This window comes from Sus scrofa, chromosome 16 (genome assembly GCF_000003025.6).
Source record: "Sus scrofa isolate TJ Tabasco breed Duroc chromosome 16, Sscrofa11.1, whole genome shotgun sequence".
NCBI lineage: Eukaryota > Metazoa > Chordata > Mammalia > Artiodactyla > Suidae > Sus > Sus scrofa.
In genome coordinates this window covers 70,659,370-70,683,246 of record NC_010458.4, presented here as the reverse complement: position 1 = coordinate 70,683,246, position 23,877 = coordinate 70,659,370, and the positions used below count along the sequence as shown (strand labels likewise).

At 38.9% G+C, this 23,877-nt stretch overlaps 1 protein-coding gene across 1 annotated transcript; it reads right to left on the bottom strand.

Moving 5' to 3' along the window:
• NMUR2 (neuromedin U receptor 2) lies at positions 10,901 to 23,515 on the bottom strand. The gene is given in 4 exon segments (NM_001315615.1): positions 10,901 to 11,196; positions 14,027 to 14,152; positions 16,537 to 16,621; positions 22,790 to 23,515. Coding segments are annotated over 4 exon segments (1,233 nt in total).

Sequence of the window (23,877 nt, the reverse complement as noted above, 5' to 3'; positions counted from 1 at the left end):
ATATTAGGATCAGCAGGGTCATTTTCACAAAGGAAAAAAATACTCGGAAAGGTTTTTAGGGTAGACCCCAGAAAGGTCAAAATTCAGTTCTGTGCATTATTTGAATAGACTTTTAGGAGAGTTGTAGCATCTCCTTTTCTGGAAATCACTAGGAGCATTAAGGGTCGTGTAAGTGACAGAGATCTTGCATGGTTTGCAGACAGGTCGCAAGGGAAATGAAGACTTACTGGAATAACTAAATGGAGCTGTCTGCAAAGAGAATGAGCTTTCTTGGTAGGTGGCAAACTTACAGAACTAAAAATGTACCAGTGTATGATAAATTGTAGAGGGAATTAAAATATCTCAACTGTCCTAGGATTCTAAATTTTTAAGTTCTAAAGTGCTAACCAGCTCTTAGATTCTGACTCTGATATGTAATCATTGCATACCATTTTGTTTTGCTGTTTTTCAAAGACAAGGCCGATTTTACATTTTATGTCTATAAAAATAATGTCTATGTCCACTTGGGGGTAGTAAAGTATTTTTTTTTAAAATACATCCAGGGAGTTTTCAGTATTTCTTCTGCAAATGCATTGGATGTGAGTGAAAATAGTATCAATTAAATGTGTTATTTCTTTTATTTTGTTAAGTGACAGTTTCTTCTACTGCATAAATGTATACCATAGGGATTGTGGACAAACATAGATTTCATTTCCTTTTTTTTCTTTCCTATAATGCCCAGAGGTTTAAAAACCTACAAATTAAAATTTTATCAGCAATAAATATGCCCAGAAGCTGAATGGTATTTGAGTTAATTCTATAATGGTTGTCTCACTATTGGTCTCATTATATTCAATTCAATTCAATTCAATAAGATAGCCTCAAGATGGTTTGAAAATTCCCAAGTTGTAAAGATAAGCTAACACTTGAATTACTCTCCTCCTCTTAAACTATTTCAGGATTTTTATTATTACTATAATAACGTAACAAATTACTACAGAATAATGGATGCAGATCAGCTGAGTACCCCTGGCTCAGGATTTGGCAGGAGGCTGTGGTCAAAGAGTCTACAGGCCTGCCTTCATTTTGGGCTTGACTGGGAGTGAATCTGCTTGCAATACCCCTGGCAGCCAGCTTCTCAGAGAAAGCTAGCTGAGAGAGAAGGAGAACATGCCAGGAGAGAAGCCTGAGTCTTTTCTGTAACTTAATCTCAAAAGTGACACTCTTTCCTATTCCATTAGTTTAGAAGCAAGTCTGTCAAGCCCCACCCACAGTCAAGGAGAGGGGGTTACAAAGTCCCCAGGAATGGGGATCCTTCTAGGGTCCGTTTTACAAACTGCCCAACACAGATGAAGATTTTACAAGTGAAAAATTAATGAAAAAAGCATGCAGTACTTAATCAGATTTCCATTTGATGAGTGGAGTAACCAGAACATGTCTTGCCCTGGTGTCAGTAGACAGGGGTTCTGTGCTGACCAGCTGCAGCATGCAGACCCTTAAATCCTGAATCTTGGTTTCCTTGTCATCAAAGAGAGGCAGTTTGCTGATACTCTTTAATTTCCCTTCCCATTTGGATATTCTTTCCCAACAAACAAAATTCTGTTCTCAGGGTGTCCAACTCTCATTGCTTTAGACAAGAGTTTCTCAGCCTCAGACTATTGACATTTAGGTCTGATAATTCTCTGTTGCTGTGGGAGGGGGATGCTGTCTTGGACATTGTAGGATGGTGAACAGCATTCCTGGCCTCTACTCACTAGATGTCAGGAGCAACCTGTTATTTGTGACACTAAAAATGTCTCTGGACAAGGAGGACCCAGATCTAGGCAGGGCTATAACTAAATCCAACATGCAAAAAAGCCCCTTTCCTTTTCTGTAATATTTTCATTTTTTTTTCCATTAAGAAAAAGAATCTATAAATTAATTAATACTTGAGTGTGACTAACTTACAAGTATTTACAATTTAAAGGAGAAGGGATCTTTTAAGATAGAAATTCAAGGCCTAGAGATGAGAGGGCGTTTCTAGGGACTCTCAGGGGGTGGGGTGGAGGGGGGACACTATTTGAACTGTATTCTGGGTGTTTTCATGAGCGTATTCGTGGATGATAGTAACAGTTGAATTAGTTTCCTGAGTAAGCAAATTGTCCTCTCTAATGTGAGTGGGCCTCATTCAATCAATTGAAAACCCGAATAGAACAAAAAGGCTGAGTAAGAGGGAAGTTGTCTACTTGTCTGAAGGAGCTGGCCCACTGGTCTTTTCTTGCCTTTGGGCCAGACTCTTCTGGTTCTCAGGCCTTGAGACCCAGAATCTGTGACTACACAATCGGGGCTCTTGGGTCTCCAGATGGTTTGTTACAGATACTGAGTCTCTTCAGCCTTCATAATCACATGAACCTCCTTAGGATAAGTCACTTTCTGTCTCTCTTGCTCTTTCTTTCTTTCCTTTTCCTCCCTTCCTTCCTTCCCTCCTTTCTAGCATGGATAGGAGAATTTCACACAATCACAACTTTTCTAAGTATCATATTCTAGGGCTGAGCACTATGCTGCCCCAGGGCCCTCCCATGGCCATTCTTAACTCCTAAGAACCATTGCCAAGGAGGTTCTCCTTGCCCAAACATTGTCAGGCTCCTTCGAGCTCTCTTTTTGATGAAGCCTCTCTTTGGACCCCATCTTTGTTAGAGTCTAGTTGTAGTAAAGAATCCTGCAAAGTCCGTTTATCCTTCCTACCATTGATATCCAGTTAAGCTCTTTCCCTCTATTGTTTATCTAATCAAGTTCTCCTTCCCCTCCCCAACCCTTGATACCTAAGTATGTTCCTCTTAGTAAATTTTTTTGGTCTTTTTTTGTTTGTTTGTTTTTAGGGCCATACCCGCAGCACATGGAAGGCTAGGGGTCGAATCGGAGCTGTAGCTGCTGGCCTATATCAAAGACATAGCAATGCAGATCCGAGCCACGTCTGTGACCTACACCACGGCTCATGGCAATGCCGATTCTTAACCCAATGAGCAAGGCCAGGGATAGAACCCATGTCCTCATGGATACTAGTTGGGTTCATTAACCACTGAGCCATGGTGGGAACTCCCCTCTTAGTAATTTAAATCTACTTCCTCATCCTTACCATTGTCCATAAGTCTCAACATGGTCCTCTTGTAGATGAGCTGAATTCAGTCTCTCCCTTCCACTGCAATAGCCTATATCCCTTATTACAGTAGTCCTGAAAAAAAATCTTCCTTGCCATTTTAAATAAATATCTGGTGTAACTTTTGGCTTTATTTTATACTACAGTGCAATGATAGCTGCAGTAAATAAAAACTCACAGGGGCTGGATTAAATCTAGATGCTTAGACATTTCTTCAATTTGGGTCCAAGTGTGATTTAGATTCTTTTTTCTTTTCAGCTCTTAATATGAACCATGTAACAGTCATCTCGTCATGTTTTAAAGCTACTACCTTCTGTAAGAATAAGTCTGTAATGGAGAATGTAAACTAATTTTACAGCTAATCAAATAGACATAAACCTATTGATGAAATCCTCTTTAATAGGGTTCAAAGACTAATATTACAGGTTTAAGGATTATGCTCTTTTTAGATTATACTTTATTTTCTGAATTAGCCAGGCTGTATGTGCTCCCCATTCTTTCAAATGTAGTGAGATACAGGAGGGGCCAGAGACAAGAGTGTGGGGCGGTTGGTCCTGATACCACTACTGCTACTCACTGTGTTATCTTAGACACTGTTTTATTTTGTGCTTTAGGCAGATTGTATAGATTTGTACCTCAGAGCTGGAGGTGTAGATTTAGAACTAGTTAAACCTCATCTTCAACAATTATTAGCTGTGTGACCTTGGGCATGTCTCTTACCTATTTTATTTCAGTGTATTTTTCTTCTGTGAAATGAAGATTGTAATTATGCTCATTTTTTAGGATTGTTGGGAAAGTTAAATCAGATGATAAATATGAAGTTCTTAGTACAGTAGCTAGGAAATCGCAGTAAATATGGATACATGAAAGAAACATTAGGTTAGATAATCTTGAAACTCCATTTTCTAAATTTATCTAAATTTCATTAAGATATACAGGAGTTTAAAACAGGCTGTATGTCTCCATTCAGCCAGGGTCAAAGTTAAGAATGCATAATGTAACATGAATGTAAAGTTCTGTTCAGTCAGTAAACTTGAGTAACCATAGATTCTATAGATGAGGACAAGGAGTTATTTTTTACTCAGTCTCTGTGTTTGTAGATCTAACACAATGTGTGCCACCTGATATATATTTAGTACTTACCAGGTTGGGACATTGAACAGAGTATCAATGTAGAACATTTACTAACAGTTTCCAGGTCATCATTTGTATGAATGGCAGTTTAGTTGTCCTTGTCAAGCCTTAGTTATCTCATCTGTCAAATGGGGATTGTTAAAAGGTTTACTTGATGAATATGTAAAACATGTGGCCCAGTACCTGCATTGTAGTAAGCATTCAATAAAACAGCCATATGCAATGTAAATTTGATATCGAGGTTCAGGGATGCAGCTAAACCTCTTTTTCTACATGTACCAGCAATAGTGGAACAATTAATACGCCAGTGGCTTGTCTTATTATTCACCCCTGAGCTTGGTGTTGATGCTAGAATGATCACATTAGTTAGATCCTAAGCCTTGTCTTCTAATTCTGAAAGCCAAAAACCAGACATTTAATTCCCCAGATGAAGACTGGCCGAAAGACCTTCAGAAATAATTAATATGCATGGCCATTTTTAGAAGCCTGGGTACCTTGTGGTTTTTCTGACTGCCCTATTATAATATTGATTAATCTTTCATGTAACAGGGAAACAATCTCTAGTGCATATTTTTGCCTTCATTATTAATGAAATCTTAACCATTGGTGGTAGACTCTTGGGCAGCTTATCTGGAAACAACTGAAAAAAAAAAATCCTGACACATTTCTTGGGGTAGAGCTCATTTAAAATCATCTTACATGTGAATACTGCCAATGAGAGGAACAGTGTCTAAAAACTGTAAACAAAATGAAATGATGTTAAAAAATAGGTCTTCATGAAACAAATGCTCCCATTCCTCTGTGTCATTTTCTGACACTTATTCTAGCACTTCCTAGGTGTCCAACACTGTCTCAAGAGTGTTACAAATAGTATATTAACTTATTTAATCCTCATGTCACCACTCGGATATATGTCCATTTTATAGGCAGGAAAACTGGGCCACAGAGAGATTAGGTGACCTGCCCAAGGTCACACAGCTAAGCCTGTTACCCCCAGCATTTGAACTCGGGCATCTGGCACCAGTGCTGACGCTCTTGACTTAATGTGTTTGCTTTCCCATCTGCTTTAATGATTTAGTCAAAGTCATAAAGAGTAATCTTTGGAGATCTTAAACTGAGAAGCTTTTTAAAACATGTCAGTGAAATACAGCCCCATGCGGAATCAATGTAGTGTAATGGGGGAACTCAGACTTTGGAGTCAGATGGTTCTGGGTTCTGATTTGCTGTGTTATTTATTAACTGTGTGTCCTTAATCCCAACATTTCACTTCCTCTGGTAGTGTTATGCCCTCCATCCTTTGTGGGGCCAGGGCCTCATGGTGACTGCAGTGTATTTCTGGGCCCCTTAACTTTGGGATTGGCTTTGGACCTACTTGCCATGAGGAGCCCCTACTCCTTGTGGCCACTGTCTCCATCTGCCCCAGTCTGGGTTGAAGTGGAACCAGCCCAGCTAACCTGCAGATATCAGTGAGACGTAAAGACTTAATGCTTTGTGTCGCACTCAGACTTTGTGCTTGCTTGTCCATTTTTCCAAGTGTCAAGTTATTGGTTAAATCTTACTTTTTCAACCACAAAGGGGGAGTAATAGCAACTCTCAGTAAAGCTATGAGAACTTACCAAGCTAAGAGTATAAATGAATGTTCTCTGGTAAAACTTATTTCAGTTTCTATTGTTAAAGAATTGGTAATAAAGTTAGGGTCAATGTTAAAAGTTTCAGAGTTCCCATTGTGGCTCAGCGGTAATGAACCCAACTAGTATCCATGGGGATGTGGGTTCAATCCCTGGCCTTACTCTGTGGGTTAAAAATCTGGTGTTGCCATGAGAGGTATACGTCGCAGATGGGGCTCAGATGCTGTGTTGCTGCAGCTGTGGTGTAGGCCAGCCACTACACCTCTGATTTGACACCTAGGCTGGGAACTTCCATATGCCACAGGTGTGGCCCTAAAAAGACCAAAAAAAAAAAAAAAAATCAAATTTTCGCTGTTTACAGACAGAAGCCTAAATTATGATATTCCTTTTATTGATATAATATTCAAATAGGCAAGCTTACCCAAGCTTGATTAAGACATATTTTCAAAATATCTATTTTGTAACAAAGCACTCTTATCTATGCATTAATGTGGGTTTTTTAACATATAAGTAATTTCATGTTTTTGAAAGGAATGAAGTGCTTTTTTAAAATTTTTTTAAAAAGAAGCTCAGTGTAACCATTCTAGCCTATTGAATTCTGATATATATTGTTTGTAATGTACTGGCAATAGTATAAGCTGGGTATATCCAACAATTTCTAGGCCATGTTAGGTGAGTGAAAACTTTCAAATACTGACATTATCTAGAACAGTTTTCCAAAGTGTAACACACCACACACACACACACGCACACACATATATATAAAACATCGAATTCACATGTGATTTAATGATCTAAAGGGATTAAAAAAAAAAAAAGGAAGGGATTGAAGTTCTCTTCCGGCGGAGCTGGTTAAAGATCTGGGATTGTCACGGCTGTGGCTCAAGTTACTGCTGTGGTGTGGGTTTGATCCTTGGCCTGGGAACTTTAGCTGCAGGCACAACAAAAAAAGAGAGAGAGGAAGTAGATTAGTTAGATGAGCTGGACTTTTGCTTGGCTTGCCTGAACTTATATAACCTCAAGCTTCTTTAAAATGTTTATATTGTACATTTCCACATATTTAAAAGATGATATCTCCAGCCATGTAGAGAGGATGTGAAAATGTTTCGTCATTTTTCAGTGACTCCTATGGGATATTTAAAAATAGATGTACAGGGAAGATAGGTAGATCTGTTGCTATTTTCTGCATGAGAATTAATGGACAACAGCAAGAGTAATTTTTCTATTCTAGGTTAATTATAAAATGCTGATGAGGCTTTCATGTCATAATTAGTATGCTTTAGCTTATTTGATCTCATACCTCTGGGTCAAAATCTGGTTCACTGATTATTTTTTCAATGAGTTAACCATAGCTTTAAGTGGTCTGTAGTTATAATGGTGCTGTTGGGAATCTAGTCTACAAACAAATCACATGCATTCCAGCGACATGGCAGATGGCCAGCATATTGATAGTGTCGTGTTGATAAGCAGCTCTCTGATGTGCAGTGTTTGCCAGTTTCTATGGTGTAAATATTTCCACTGTGGCTGATTTCAAGCTAACAATTGTTTGACAATAGCCTCTCAAATATCCTAAATATGTAACAGTAAACTTTTGCAAGCCAGTGAGGGCCAGCAATAGCACACTGCTAAATAGCTAATTCTTATACATACTGGACTATGATGTTGAAATAATGAAGTTTTTAATGATCCTGCAGTGCCTTCATTCAGCTACAATTCATTTATTAAGAGAGTATCTTTATGTAAGGCTGTTTAGAATAGTGATTATAATTAAGTGATAGACTACTTTGAAGAGCTAATCAAAGCTCTAAACCTTTTCTACAAGAAAAAAAAGTATATGCTAAGAATTATGAATACAATTTCTTGTACTCCTGAAATTTGTCCATGGCTCTCAGATTAATAATCTCTACAATCTCTCAGGGCCCAGAGAAACTAACTTGGCAAGCAACATTTTGAATTCTTTGCTTCAGATCACGGTTTACGAATTACTAGAGAGATCAAAAGCCACTATTTCATTGTGGAAGAGTTAAATTACCAATACTTTATTAATCATGTTTACTATCTAGACTCTTCTATCATTATTCTAAAATTCAAGGATCAGAAAGAATTCATGAGATCATGAGGTCCACTGTTGAGTAATGCATGCACACGCACACACATATATGCATGTATGTATGTATATTTAGACAAAATATTAATTTTTTTTTTTTTTTTTTTTTTTTTTTTTGCTTTTTAGGGCTGCACTAGTGACATATGGAGGTTCTCAGACTAGGGGTCGAATCAGAGCTGTAGCTGCTGGCCTACACTACAGTCACAGCAGTGCCACACCACAGCTCAGGGCAATGCCAGATCCTTACCCCACTGAGCGAGGCCAGGGATTGAACCCACAACCTCATGGTTCCTGGCTGGATTCATTTCCGTTGCACCACAACGGGAATTCCCTTTTCCTCCATTTTAATTCTAGGCTTAATTAAACCTATTGCTCTCTAACTTGGTCAGAAACTTTTTTTTAATGTATAGTCCTGTAGTACACATATTTGGATTTTTGTGGCACACTTCATAAATAAATTTAAACAATTCTGTAATGATTTTCAAAAATAATCATTTCTTCTACTAATATATATTTTAAAGGCCAGGTGATACTACAATGCAATCACATAATAGGTATGGAAGATTTGTTGAATGAAAGAATTAAATGCTAATTTTTATACATTCATTTTTAAGAGAAAAAAGGTAAATGAAGAGAAAACAAAGAGGCCAAAGTTTTAATCAAATAACCAAATTCCTAGCTTCAATTTTAGTATTATTTCATTTTCTATCCCTCTACCTACAACAGAAACATTTTTAGTCCAGGTCATTGGGAGTTGATGTTAAATATGATGATGCTACCAGACCTTCATTCAAAAGGCAAGAAGGAAACATTTCCCTCATATGTGAGATTTTGTTTCACTGAGCCTTTTCAATTTAATCCTCAAACGACTAGAGAATTATGCTCACCAACATAAACCATCACTAAGAATTCAAATTCATTAAAGCTGGCTTATAATTGACTAGGAGATTAAAAATATATTGACTTGGAAGATGACTGTTGGGTTAGGTAATGATGGTGTGAGAGACCAGCACTCCCATCTGTAAAAATGGTTCATTAAATGTGAGGAAAATCCGCAGACTAAGTGGTAGAACTTGCATGCTTTAGTGTCAGGAAAGCCTGGGGCTGGGAAGGGCTTTCTCACACCACCTGCACAGCAGGCATGCCGTTATAATCACCGCTGATTAAACAACAGACTGAAGGTCGTATGTCCCTGTCAGAAACCAAAGCTTAGGTTTTTGGCTCTTTAACATGCTTTCATTTGGAGTTGTTTGGCTCAGCACATTGAAATGTGAAGTCCACTCACTTACCACATGTTTATTGAACATCTAGCATTGTGGTCAATACATTGTTAGGATTCTAGTAACAGCAGAAAGGAACACAGGATACTTTGTGCTCTTGACAAATTTACATTCTAGCAAAGCAAGAATATAAACCATGGAAATAGAAAGCAGAGTGAAGAAAGCTTAAGGAGAAAGCTGATAGGAAAGTCAAATACCACTTCTATTTGAATAAATCAAGCAAGGTTTCATGGAGGAGGTACCACGTTGAGCTGGACGTTGACAGATGTATAGGATAGCAATGGATGGAGATTAGAGCTATAGAGGGCGTTGTGTAAGCAAATATATGCAGCTGGGGAAACTGGGTGGTTTTTCAAGAGAAAATGTTCAATTTGTATAGAATGTATATTATATGTGATTATACAGTGAAAGATAAGTCTAGAAAGTATATTTTACCCATATTATAGGAGTGACAAGTGTTATAAGGGTAACAAAGGATTGAGTAGGGGAAAGTCATGGGTTTGAGACCAGTAGTTACCATTTGACTTATCTTTGCTCCCAAGCAGAAGACATACCTCTGTCTATTTAAGATATTAGGTCATTAGAAATCCAAGTCTATTGGAGAACAGACTTGTGGCTGCCTGATGGGGGGGAGGGAGTGGGAGGGATCGGGAGCTTGGGCTTATCAACACAACTTAGAATAGATTTACAAGGAGATCCTGCTGAATAGCATTGAAACTTTGTCTAGATACTCATGTTGCAACAGAACAAAGGGTGGGGGAAAAATGTAATTGTAATGTATACATGTAAGGATAACCTGACCCCCTTGCTGTACAGTGGGAAAATAAAAAAAATTATTAAAAAAATAAAATAAAAATGGAAAAAAAAAGAAATCCAAGTCTAGATGAAATTATGAAAACAGCTGAGTTTTTGTTTGGTATGGTTTGACTCTTTGGACCTTCCACCACAGTCTTCTCCCGCTTCCCATTCTTTTCTAAGTGCAACTTGCATCTGATTCCATTCTTGGTGAAGCATGATTGATAATGATTTTGGGATTAGAATGGTAGGAATGATAATTCTGAGGAGCAGTCCTATGTTACCAGGAGGCTCTTAAAATCAAAAGCTTCTGAACTCCAAATAATCATATTATAATGGCACAATATGTGGCAGTTGGCTGAATAGTTTGCTGTGGAAGAACACTGGCAAGAGTCCCTCAAATCATATAAAGTAGAATAGCATCTCCATGCCTCCCTCTGTGTTACACAGGGACCACTGGTTGTAAGAATGACAGTCTAGCTCAGAATGTGGATAACCAGGGCAAACCATTCCCAATGGTAGAAATGATTCAAGGTATAGGTGCCATACTTTGCTAGTCATGTTTTTTTGTTTTTTTTTTTTTTTCCATAAATAAGTGAAGGGGCATGGGGCAGGTATGATAGGGGAAAGATAACTAAAACTCAGGAGGTTCTAGGTTTTAGATTTAGGTTTCAGGTTTAAGTAGCAGTTTTCACATCTACTAAAAAAAAAAAAAAAAAAAAAAAAAAAACCCTAAATGTGGATATATAAGTTCTAAGAGTCATTTTTCTGCCTTAATATGATATAAATAGGCACAAATTATGAGATACCCCTGCCTGGAGTGTGGATCCATGGGGCAGTGTCAACTCCTTGAGAGTTCCTTTCTCAGTGCCTGTCTAGTGCAGACGGCTGTGGGGACGTGAGAGTTGCAGGTGGATGGCCTCCAAGGGAACTGGGGACCTGCATCTTCAGTCAGCTCCACAAGGTGACATTCTGTCAGGAAGATGTTCCGCTGTGTAGATGGCCCCTGTGGGTTGTTCTGGGAGTGCCGCCGTTGGCAGGAAGGAGAGATCACCATCTGGAAAGCTGCTCGGAAGCGGCGAGAGAATAGGTTGTAGATAATGGGGTTGACAGCTGAGCTCAGGTAGAAGAAGACACCTGGATATGCCCAGGAGGAGAAGCTGAGTGAGAGGCATAACTGGGAAAAGCATAACTATTTAACACAGGTTTCAAATTCCTTTGATTGCCTCTTTTGGAAGTGATAATTCATACAAGAGTCTAATGGAGAATACAAAATGCTCTGAACACATCCACCACCTGTGTACTGAGGAATCAAACCCAGAAAGATTAAAGTGTCTTGGAAAAATTTAAGCTGGCAAGGAATCTCTGAGATATTCAGCAATTTCCTTTGATCCCCACTTGTTTAATTAAAGGATGTGTTCTCATAGCATTAATGAGAGATGCTTAACTATCAGAGGATAGAGAGATGTGTATATCCATTGTAGGTTTTCTTAAATCTGTAATTCGAAACTGCAACTAATGGAGGAGGAGTAAATCAATCAAGGTATAGTCTCTTATGAGACTCCTTATAATGGAAATATCTCTTCAAAGAAATGTTCACAATATCCTTCCACACCTAGTCTTTTCCCTCGAGGGCTCTCTTCCCACCTCGTTCCCAAAGTTACGAATATTTGTATTTTGCCATTTGTCTTCTCCACCAAATGCCTTGCACACTGCCCTTTTCTTCATTGGTATACACCTTTCTTTTATTACCATATCCTATTTTATTTCTATGAGGCTAAGATGAACCCAAGGTTGAAAATCAGGAGACTTAGTTTCTGATCTTGGCCTCATCTAGTCTGTGACCTGAGACAGAACTTGCACTTCAACTTATCTTTCTCTGTAAAATGGGTATGAAAATACCATTTGAATCCACCTCCCTAGAGTGTTGTAAGGTTAATGTTGAGATAATATCCACAGAAGGGCCAGAATAACTAAGAATATAAATAAGTGATAGGTACTGTGTTCAGTATAGTCATTGTTGTTCTCATTTCTATAGAACAAAATTGGGCAGGGAGAAATGCAGGAAAGGGATATTTCTACAGACAGTTAATTTGTTCGATAATTCATTTGAGGTACATTGGAAAGTAGTGGACAAGACTTTGTTCTCCAAGGACTTGGAACAGTATTATAGAGACAAGGTTGATGCCTAACTTGAGTGAATAAGAAAAGGATAATACTGAACAATACCTGTTAAGGGAGCAAAATATGGATCTCAACAGCCATGTTCTGGAAATTCACATAAACAGAAGAACTATGATGGTCATGACAAATTTAATGGGAGTTCTTAGATTCTAGCCAGGCCCTGAAGAGGGTAGAAGATACTGGGGAAGAGAGGAGAGAATATTGCAGATAGAAGGCATTGCGTGAGCAAATGTGCTGAGGTGGAAATATTTATCGTGCAAGGGTAATTAATGCATGATGTGCAGAAATTTGTAATTCACCAGTTTGACAAGCACATAGTTTATGAATGAAAATACTATAACTTGAGGTCAAAAGGCAAGTTGGGGGCATTTTAGGGGTAGGATTTAAGAGGTGTAGACATCATCTGGTATGCAAGGGTGAGGAAGGAGAAGTTATATCTCAACAGGAAAATGTTACTGTAAATGCTGTAACTTGGGAATCTTAAAATGGTTGCCTGCTGCCTTTGGAAAAGTATAGTCAATTAGTCAGGGCTCATGACCTTGTTTGTTTTCCAATTTATTTAAATACTTCCATTTTTCTCATGACCACAGAGATAAAAGCTATAAACATTTTTGAGGTTTTGCCCAGAATAATAAATAGTTTAACATGGGGGAAACTCCTAATATCCAGGTATAAGTGGTGCACAAGCCCTGCTGAGTACAAAAAAAAAAAAGAGATGGTGATAGAAAATAGATAATATATGGTCATCAATAAACAAATGAATACTATTGATTTTGCTCTGTGCACATGTATAGCTTACCTTGCACAGATTGATCATATCTTTCCTCTCTAATGATGTATTTTGATAACCTAAACAGCCAACAGAACTAGCCAGTTCTATGGCAGAGGGACAGAAGTGGTCTAACTGAGAAAGAGAGACTCCTGTGGCCATTCTCTGCTCCATTTTAGGGGAAAGATTTTGAACCTGAAGTTAGGTAACTCAGGCCTGAACCTTGTCTTTACTATCTGCCAACTGAGTGTCTGGACAAGTCAGTTCTCCTTTGTGGAACTGTGATTTTAATCATAAAATGTTGGTGATACCTACTTACAAACTTGTGATGGTTGTCAAAAGATAACCTATAGCATTTTACAGCTTAAAAAACTCTTTAATAGATACTATTTTATTTGCTTCTCGCTTTTAGTCCATGGTATGTACAGAGCAGGCATTACTGTCATTTTACAGCTGAGGAAACTTTGTCAGGAAGGCAGCTATATTTGCATATCACTCAGAAAATTAAGGGTAGGATTGAGATGCAAATCTAGGTCCTCTGATTTAGCAGCCTTTCCACCACTCTCCACCCTATTCTGTGGTGTTCTTAACCAACTACATAAAAGTAGCCTAAAAGCAGACCTTGATGCCTCATGAATACCTTTTGGCTGGATTTCATGAGGATCTAACACTTGCTGAAGACAATACGAGACTTCAGGGACATGGATGTTTAATAAGAGAACCAATTAAATCACGTGGTCATTGTATGGAAGACCAAAGGAGTCATTCCTCAGACCGTTTTCATCATGCTTAAAGTTGAGGTCTTTCATAAAGTAGTATCTAAAATAGTAATACAGTGTATACCTTTTGAACCATTAACATACCTAATTAATATTGAAATAAAATAAAAATCAAGTGTCTTCATTTTGGCAAGTCCCCATGATAAACACTGATAGAACCTGCTGTGCTAGGCGAGATGAAGAAGCTGCAGTTACATGGACACTTGTGATACAACCAAACAAGCTAAAGTTTTACCTGATACCACATGGATGAGATTGAACACAGCAGCCAGGGATTCTGTCCACTCCTTCACAAAGCTGAAGAACAGCCGATCAACATGGAATGGGGCCCAACAGATAGCAAATACTAAGACCAAGACATCTGAAAAAGGATGATGAGTGGGAGAGCAAAAGGCAGTCAAAGCAAGACTGGGTATACAGTCCGTCCATTCTGTCTAATGTTTTCCCCTTCATCTTTGTTAAGTTAAAATTGTTAGGTGCCAACTAGATCTTAAAGAGCCTCTACATAGAATAAGTAAAAATAGGAATGAAGTTTATAGGATATAGCAGTTTTCCCTGGGATTGCACAAGATTTCTTATTTAATGTAAGTTTCCCTTAGAATAATTAAAACGGTGTTGAATATATTGCAAGTTCTGAAAACATTCTACTGTGGAGAATAAATTATGTTGCTTGTAGACTGTTGTAAGCACATTTATATATAAATAAAATAATTGGGTTCAAACAATTTATAATTCTTTTTTTTTGTCTTTTTTTTTTTTTTTTTTTTTTTTTTGCTATTTCGTGGGCCGCTCTCGTGGCATATGGAGGTTCCCAGGCTAGGGGTCTAATTGGAGCTATAGCCACCAGCCTATGCCAGAGCCACAGCAACGCAGGATCCAAGCTGCGTCTGCGACCTACACCACAGCTCACGGCAACGCCGGATCCTTAACCCACTGAGCAAGGGCAGGGATGGAACCCGCAACCTCATGGTTCCTAGTCGGATTTGTTAACCACTGCGCCACGACGGGAACTCCCTATAATTCTTTAAAGTTATAAATTCATACTACAGGTCATAGTTTGTTATTTAGCTTATTTGATAAAAAAATTAGAAGCTTCTATGATTTTAATCATTTAAAATTCTGTAAAGGATCAGGGGAAAGAGAGAAATATCAAACAACCATGAGCGTAATACTGTTTTACAAGCATCTGTAGATTGGGCTGGAAATGTGTCTTCTTTAAGCAGCCATAGTACAATATTCCTTTTGGTTTCTTTATGTTTATTTTGACTTGTTATTTTGAAATAATTACGGATTTTCAGGAACTTGCACCTTCCAGTTTTTTACTTTCAGCACCTGAGACAGAGTTGGTGCTACCATAGTTTCTCTATGGGTCATTTCATCTCCACAAATATGAATATGTATGTTTTTTTCATTCCTGAAGTTAAGTTGTACTTTGCTTTCTCGAGACACAGGGCTTGAGATTTGCCTCAAAATAATCTTATAGGGGCTAAGGGAAAGATAGGGATATAGATGAAACACAATCAGCTATGACTTGATCACTTCTGAAGCTGGGCAATAGGTACTTTGGTGTTAATTTTATAGTTCTCTGTACTCATGAATAATTTGATGTTTTCTACAGTAAATAGTACATATATTTCATGTACATTAACCATATTCAACTTAAGTTGTTGGCTTACATAATGTGATTTCAGGCATATCTGGAAGATTCTTCTGAATTTACCCCCTAAGAAAAAGTCCCTAATCTGTTCAATACTACCTACACAAAAATGAATTCCTTTTAAAATTAAACCCTCTGTCCCCAAAGGCAAATACTTTACAGTATGTTTATCATTGTGGTTTTAATATTTGTACACTTCAAGTCTTTTTTTGAGAGATTATGATCAAGGAGAAAGGGGGAGAAATAATAAAGATCCTAGATTTCTTAGTAGGGAAAGCCAGGTGCTAAGAAAGGCTAAGAAATTTCCCAGAAGATGACTAGGAGAGTCAAAAAGATAAACTTCAGTGACTTCAGTTTTTTTTGTTTGTTTTTAGACACCATATAATTACAATATTTCATATACTCATTAGCCTGGAGTATGTGTTTCTTCCAAACCTCAGGTTTGACAAAGCTCCTTTCTTTCATTGTTCAGTATTTCATTAAATCAGTGCTGGATCACATGTTTTTATAATGTTCTTTTGGGAGAGTGTGGTGCAGTTCCTGGATATTTTTAAAACATCTTATCTGTATAAAACCACACAATGTCTAGGTAGAATGACTACTTAAAAGTTTTCCTAACCAGATGTTCTCAATCTGGAGTTAAAAGATCCCATGGGATCCGAGCATTGGTATCAGGGGTGCAAGGTACTCTGAAATAGATTGTAAGCCATTTGATGTAGGTTCATTTGCACATTTTCTGAGTGGAGCATTCAAGGTTTTCATAATAATTTTGAAGAAGACCATAACACAAGATAGGAGGAGGAAAAAAGAGGAGGAAAAAGATAATCAAAAGCTCAGAGTGTGAATGTGATTTACCAAACACAGCACAGGGTGTATTACAATGGATGCACTTTAGTGTGTGATTTTGAGGTTTAAAAACTGAAATTGAAATTGAAAAGTCTTAAAAGCTTGAGTAAGCCAAGGAAAAACCAGAGCATGATATTATGTTTGAGGAGAATTTTGATTCTGATCCCAGAAGAACTTAATCAATACCAAGTGCAACTCCTTTGCTGTAACAAACAAATAAGAAAAAAAAAAAAAAAACTCACACATCATTTTAGAGACTGATCTTCTGGATGCTATTTGAATATTTGCAGTTGCTTTATCTGCCTCAAGAGGTTGGTCTTTCTTCAGCTGCAAGGGAAGTGAAAAAGATATTAAGAAATGTAAACATTATTTTTCTCCTGTTAAGATCTGAGAAATGTGACTAAGACTCATTTTACATATGAAAAACTAGACTTAAATAAATGTAAGAATTTGGAGTTCCCTTTGTGGCTCAGAAGGTTAAGAGTCCTCCTAGTATCAATGAGGATGTGGGTTTGATCCCTGGCCTTGCTCAGGGGGTTTAGGATATGATGTTGCCATGAGCTGCTGGTGTAGGCCAGCAGCTGCAGCTCAGATTCAACCCCTAGCTGGGGACTTCCATATGCCTCAGGTGCGGCCCTAAAAAAAAAGGAAAAAGGAAAAAAAAAAGAATTTGTAAAATGTTTAACAAGTTGGAGGTGGATTTGTATCCAGCTTACCTAAATTAACTGGATAGATAGTTGTGGCCAAGTTGCAAGTAACCATTTATTATAGACTATTCTGTAGAACCCTAATTCTGAAGTATGTTAATAGATAGTACATGAAAAATGAGAAATGGTGAATTAAAACATTTCATATAGGCTTATTCATTCAGTAAATATTAGATATTTATTCTACTGGTATCTTTCTGCCATGTGGTATGTGGGTGAGTAGAAAGCGAAACTTGTACTCTGTCAGCCCTGAAGTTTATAGTCGTTATGGTGTCTCTTTTCAGCGTCATAAAATGCTAATGGAAATTACAAACCTCACTGGGGCACGTGTATTACTATCCTGCACTTCCATCTTCCACATCCCACATCTCCCACCCGAGTCTCAAAGGGGGGAGTGCCTCTTTGACTAAAGAACACCCTTCCCAGTCCTTTTCAGGGGAAGACTGAGCCCACCTTAAGAAACACAACTTGGGAAACCCTTCTTTACAAACATTATCCCTAAGGATGCCTATGTTTCTGAGTTGAGATGTTAAAATATACTCAACTTGTTGGAAGATAATCCTTAAGGCAGCATCTGAAAAGTTCGAAGATCATTGTTTCCTGCATCTGCAGTCTTCTTGTCCAGTTCAAGTCCACCTACTCAGTCCTGGAAGGCCTTTGTGGCCACAATAGCCCCTTTCTTCTTCTTCCTCTGAACTTCCACAGCATTGGAGAGCTACATCATTCATCAAATGGTGGAATTTCTTTCTTTTTTTCTTTCTCTCTCTCTCTCTCTTTTTTTTTTTTTAATTTAGGGCCACACCTGTGACATGTGGAGGTGCCCAGGCTAGGGGTTGAATTGGAGCTACAGCTGCTGGCCTACACTACAGCCACAGCAACATCAGATCCAAGCCTTGTCTGCTGGGTATAGGGCACAGACATGGCTCAGATCTGGCATGGCTGTGGCTGTGGCTGTGGCCGTCAGCTACAGCTCCGATTTGACTCCTAGCCTGGGAACCTCCATATGCTGCTAGTGAGGCCCTAAAAATTAAAAAAAAAATTTTGACAAGCTGAGGCCATTGGTGGAAGGAAAATTCAAAATTCACCTGTTTCATATAGTCTTGGGGTAGATTAGGATCAATCTATTGAGGTATAAGGAGACATACTTCAACTTACGCTAAAGAAGAAATTAATGTAGTTATGTGCAATCACGAAATAGACTGCTCTAGTAACCAGTGAGCTTCCTGGACCAGGTTGCATTTTTACAAGATATTTTAGAGAAGGTATTAAAAGTAAAATAACGCTTGAAAGAAAGGATCATTAAAAGTTGCCTCCAAAGTTCAACCAACCAATGTCCTGTCTCCCTAAAAACATGTGAACCCCTAAATGTCACGTGGCTTTCAGCATCCCACTGCCCTGAAGGATCCATGTGGATGATGAACAAACCTGACCACCTGTCTCTTGACTATATTGGTGCGCTCTACATATTCCCGTGTCTTCAGAAAATTGAAGGATTAAAGTTCCATGAGATTTGACCCTTCAGAATCACCTAGAACTTGGAAAGAAATAGCAGGAAATATTGTGCAGTTATTAGGAATAAATAGGATGGAGTTAAAGGTGATATTGTTACTATAACAGTAAGACAAAATTATGCAGGTAGAGCACTTAACTCAATGACTGGCACATGATACTCAAAAGCTACCTATTATTGTTTTTAAGGGGATTCTGATTTTAGTCCTGAGTCTACTTGAAAGACATGATAAAACCTGATTTTTCATGAAATAGTTACTTATTTGTATCTGTAGGCCCACTCATGTGGATTACTGAATCTAGAACATCTCATGGTATCATTCACCCACAAGCTGTACTGGTGCTGGTACAGTGAAGCATCCAGATACTCCAAGAAGAAAAACTCTGGTGTTTAAGGTTAGAGCAAGACATCAAACTACAAATCTTCCTAACTCATCTTCAATTAAGTCTACTAATGTTTCCAATTATTTAAACCATTTTAAAAATTGTCCTTATTTAGAAGATAGTTATTCCATTATTTGATTCTAGTCCATAATGAAGAACAATGAAAGATTATTAAAATCTATCAGTCACTTACTTGGTTGGGTTTAACAGTTCCATTGGTAATTTCTCCACCCAAAGGGACAGTTTCCTTAAGTAAAATATCAAGCAAATTGTTCACACAATCCTTTTATGAACAGGATTTTTGTGCTTTGTAGTTTGCACTGAAAAGAAAAACCACTACTTGGATTTCAGCTTCCTTAGGTTATAGCGAAACAATTAGCCAACTAGAGGAGGGTAAAAAACAGAAACAGAATATTTATGTATGTTATACATTGTTACAACAGAATTTGAAGGGGTTGAAATAATAGAATGGAATCCAGACAATTTGTCTGGCCAATATTAAATGCTGCCTTAGGAGTTCCCATTGTGCAGCAGAAATGAATATGACTAGTATCCATGATGATGTGGGTTAGATCCCTGGCCTCTTTCACTGGGTTAAGAATCCAGCGTTGCTGTGAGCTGTGGTGTAGGTCACAGATGTGGCTCAGAACCCATGTGGCTGTGGTATAGGCTGGCAGCTGTAGCTCTGATTTGACCCATAGCCTGGGAATCTGGGAACTTCCATATGGCATGATTGTGGCCCTAAAAAATAATAAAAAAAATGCTGCTTTATTTCTTGTTGAATAATTTAATTTCCCTTCAGATATTTTCCAAAGTAGATATTTATCTGTTAATGACTCCCACCCACCCCTAAACATTTATTCTAAAAGTCAACTTACAAAAAGAGGAGAGAAATTGTCATCACTCTATAGAAAGTCTATAGGAAGTGCAGAAGCCTTCCTACCCCACTCATTTTATCTATGTAAGACAAACGGCGAAGGGGAGACATGGGGTTGATTACCATTCAGATTGGTACATCATCCTGACCAGTTTTTTATATTGATTAAAATCATTCTATCAGCTCTTCATTGATATAACTTGTGGTTCACTTGTATAGCTTTAAAATACCATATAATCATAACTTGGTGTAAATATCTCTACAGTCTAAAAATCTGTTTATTAAAAAAAAATCAGTCCAACCCTGTTTGGTATGGCTGAATTCTGCTATGATTCATAATCCATCCTCTTCAGCTCATGCATTAATGCTGCATGGAGGAGGTACAAGGACTAGGTGAGAGCTGCCCAGATGGGAAGGAGCTTGCCCTGGGATTGGCATGTTCAAATCCTGGAGAGCTGCTCAGTGGAGCCTTGTGTCCTGGAATCATGAAGCAGTTCTGAATGCTCAGCTTTGAGCACACACATGGCTCCCCTCCTTCTTCCCTGGTCCTGGGACATCATCAGTCTTGGTTTTCTGCCTTCTGAAGGCAGTGGGTCCCAGATTCAATTTTAGTTTTAGACTTGGCAAGGGAGTCAACAACTTCATACTGATCAGAGTTGCTTGAATCTCTTAAAAATGTTTAGATCAAAAAGGCCCTTTGAGACAATGTTTTCAAGTCTCCTAGGAAGCTGAAGTCTGGCAATAAAGGAAATAAGTTTGACTCATTTATTCATTCATTGAGTTTGTAGTCTAGTTGAAGAGGAGGGGAATTAAGAAACCTATAAGTATAGGATTATAAATTGTGATAAATGCAATGAAAGGAAATAAGTAGGAATGATGAGTATCTACAGAGGGACCAGGTACTTAGAGAATCAGGAGGAGCTTCCTGGAGGATGTATGAGTGAAACATGATTTAAAGGATAAGTGAGAGTGAGAGAGGTAAAAGAGATTGTGGTGGTAGACAGTAGGAGTGTTTCTGGCAAAGATACAGGAAGAGGTGCAAAGCCTTTGAGACCAATGGCACAGACCAATGCCCACTTCTGACTCATAATCTAGAGATCTTTAAATTTCTCTAGGAGTGACATTCTAATCAGATAGTTCCTTTCTTGGTATCCTCTGTGTAATACCTCATTCTTCCTGAGATGGAGATACTATTAGTTGCATTACACATACAAAGCAAACTCAGGTGGTGTCTAAACCACTGTCACTTAGCTTCTGATACAAAGTAACTATAGACTCATGACAACAAAACAAAGTGACACTTAAAGTAATTGCTTGGAAGGGAAACACATGTTTCCCATTGAAAGTTAAATATTTCCTCCCAGTTGACCCCAGAAAAGTGGTTGCTGTTGGAAGAGATGGTATCGATAAGTTTTATGTGGATTTTTCTCATAGGGCTCATGACATTTGGAATCACACGGAAGCCCTTTTCCTCCAGTGGGATGAACAGAGATTTCTAAAGATACGAGGATTGTGAGCTCATCTAGGGTGACACATGTCTCTGGAAATTACAGGGCCAGCCTTCCAGGAGGAGACTGGTACAATTCTCTGCCTGATTAGATTTACTCCTCTGACCAAACATCTGTGGTACTTAGAACCTACTCTCCTCCTTAGATTTTGCCACTCACTTTAGGCACAGTGTTTATTTGAAAGGACCGCCTGTGGGACACTTCATTTCTTATACTCACCTTTCTCAGAGATGCACTGAGATATGAATATATTAATTATCACACAGCACATAATATCAGAGTCATCAGCACAGATGATGTGAATGTGATGTCTGCTTTGTTTTTTCCTTTCATTGGTAATTCAAGTGCTCCCACTCACAGATTTCTTTTTCCCTTTTTAAAGGAACCATAGACTGTTAGAGCTATTAGGAGATTTAGATATGATTTCACGTAACTTTTTCATTTTATAAATGTAAAAACTAATTCAGGGGAGAATCATGTGGCTTGCCTAAAGGCATGTTATATGTGAGCTTCACACTTGGGAGTCTAAATGGTCTCAGGATTATTTCCTACACAAGCTACCTCCTTAAATGGTGTAAAACTGTCACAGAGTTCAGCTCTATGAATTGGGATGCAAAATATACCAGGAAAGAAATTATATGACTCACTACCATTCTCATCAAAAACAAACAAAAATAACAGCTTCTCTCACATAATTTAGATTCAGAAAAAAGTTTTTTTTTTTAAAGAAAGAAATAATTTCACCACCATGAGCCTAAGAAAGGAATCTCTAATTATAATACATTGCAAACTATGAGATAAATTTCTAATAATTCCAGCTATTTTTTAATTCACACTCTATTCTACTCTATCTCATATGCTCTGCTCACCTCCCCCTCCTTCAGTCTCCACCTGTTGAAAAGAAGGTCAGGTTGATCTCATTCAAGTCATATTTTTGCATTTTAACCTGATATTTCAACCAAAGGATTGGAGCAACCCCAAGGAAGGGTCTGATTTAAAACTGTTCATCTGTCTTGAAGGATAAAATAGGCAAGCATAGTTTTATACACAGATCAAGTTGGCGAGGAGGGAAATTTCAGTGCAGGCAATAGGAGAGGGCAGGAAAGAGAGAGCAGGGTGTGAATCAGTCTCCCCAGGGGTGTCGACTTTGTGTTGTTTGAAACAGGCTCCACTTCAAAGCTACTAAGATTTTCCTGGAGGAGGGAACCTGCACATCTGTATCCCTAGTAAGGTTTCCAGGTGATTCAGAGGGACACCTAGGTTTGAGAACCACAAGTACAGAGGGAAAAATAAGGTGAGTTAAAGGAAATGATTTGTCCAATCATTGTTCGTCCAATTTTAAGCCAGTCCTTCAACTTTTCGTTTCCCTCTGAGCACATCTTATTTTTCTCTATGCTCCTTTCCAACACTGAATTTATCCATTTTTTTTTTCTTCTGAACTTTGAGTCAGAGAAAAAAAAAAAAAAGAAGGGGGGCTGCCCTAAGGGTTGCAGCCAGCTTAGATACTCACTTTGAGTCCCATGAGGTAGTAGAGGACACCGATGACAGTCAGGGGAAGAATGTAGAAGAGGAAGGAGGTGATCTGGATAATGAAACTGTAGATCCACATGGGCTTGATGACTGTACAGGTAGCAGAGCCTGGGATGAAGGACCCGTTGAGGAAGTAGTGGAACTTGATGCCGTGGAGGCTGGTGTTGGGCAGAGAGAAGAGAACAGAGAAGCCCCAGACGAAGCCAAGGATCCGGAGGGCCCGCCGCCGGGTGCTCTCCAGCTTGGCGCGGAACGGGTGGAGGATCGCCACGTAGCGCTCCACACTGACTGTGGTGACGCTGAGGATGGAGGCGAAGCACACCGTCTCAAAGAGCGCAGTCTTGAAGTAGCAGCCCACGGACCCAAACAGGAAGGGGTAGTTGCGCCACATCTCATAGACCTCCAGGGGCATGCCAAGAAGCAGGACCAGGAGGTCAGAGACGGCCAAGCTGAAGAGGTAGTAGTTGGTGGGTGTCTTCATAGTCTGGTGCCGAAGAATCACCAGGCACACCAGGATATTGCCAGCGACTCCCACCACAAAAATCAGTGCATACACCACCGTCACCGGGAGAAAGAGGTGGCTGCGCCGAGGCCCACAGAGCAAAGCTAGGTAGTCATCGGTGTTGTTCATATATTCCTTCAAAGGATATTCCAGGTCTTGGTGGTAGATCAAGGAAACATTTGCATGTTTTTCCATCGCTGCCATTAAAATACAAGACCTGAGCCTCCTCTGAAATGAGCCTCTAGCCCAAGATGATCCTGAAAGGAAAGAGAAAGCAGGCAGGAAATCACAAGCTCCGTGGAAGAGGCCAGGAGGGGGCTCGGGCTTCTGCAAGTTGGGCTTCAGATCTCAGATCCTTTTTGAAGAGGCCCGGAGACAGAAGCTCCGCCTCTCCGCAGGCTGTGGGCCAATGCCTGTGTCAGACGCTCGGCAAGAGGACAGCTGGGTGCCGCGTGCTGGCTTCCTGTGCTGGGAGCAGGAGAGGCAGGGGAGGCGTCTCTCTGAAGTAGAAAGAGCTGGGAAAGCAGAGCTGTCACTAACAGTGACACAAAGTTAAATAAGGTGTA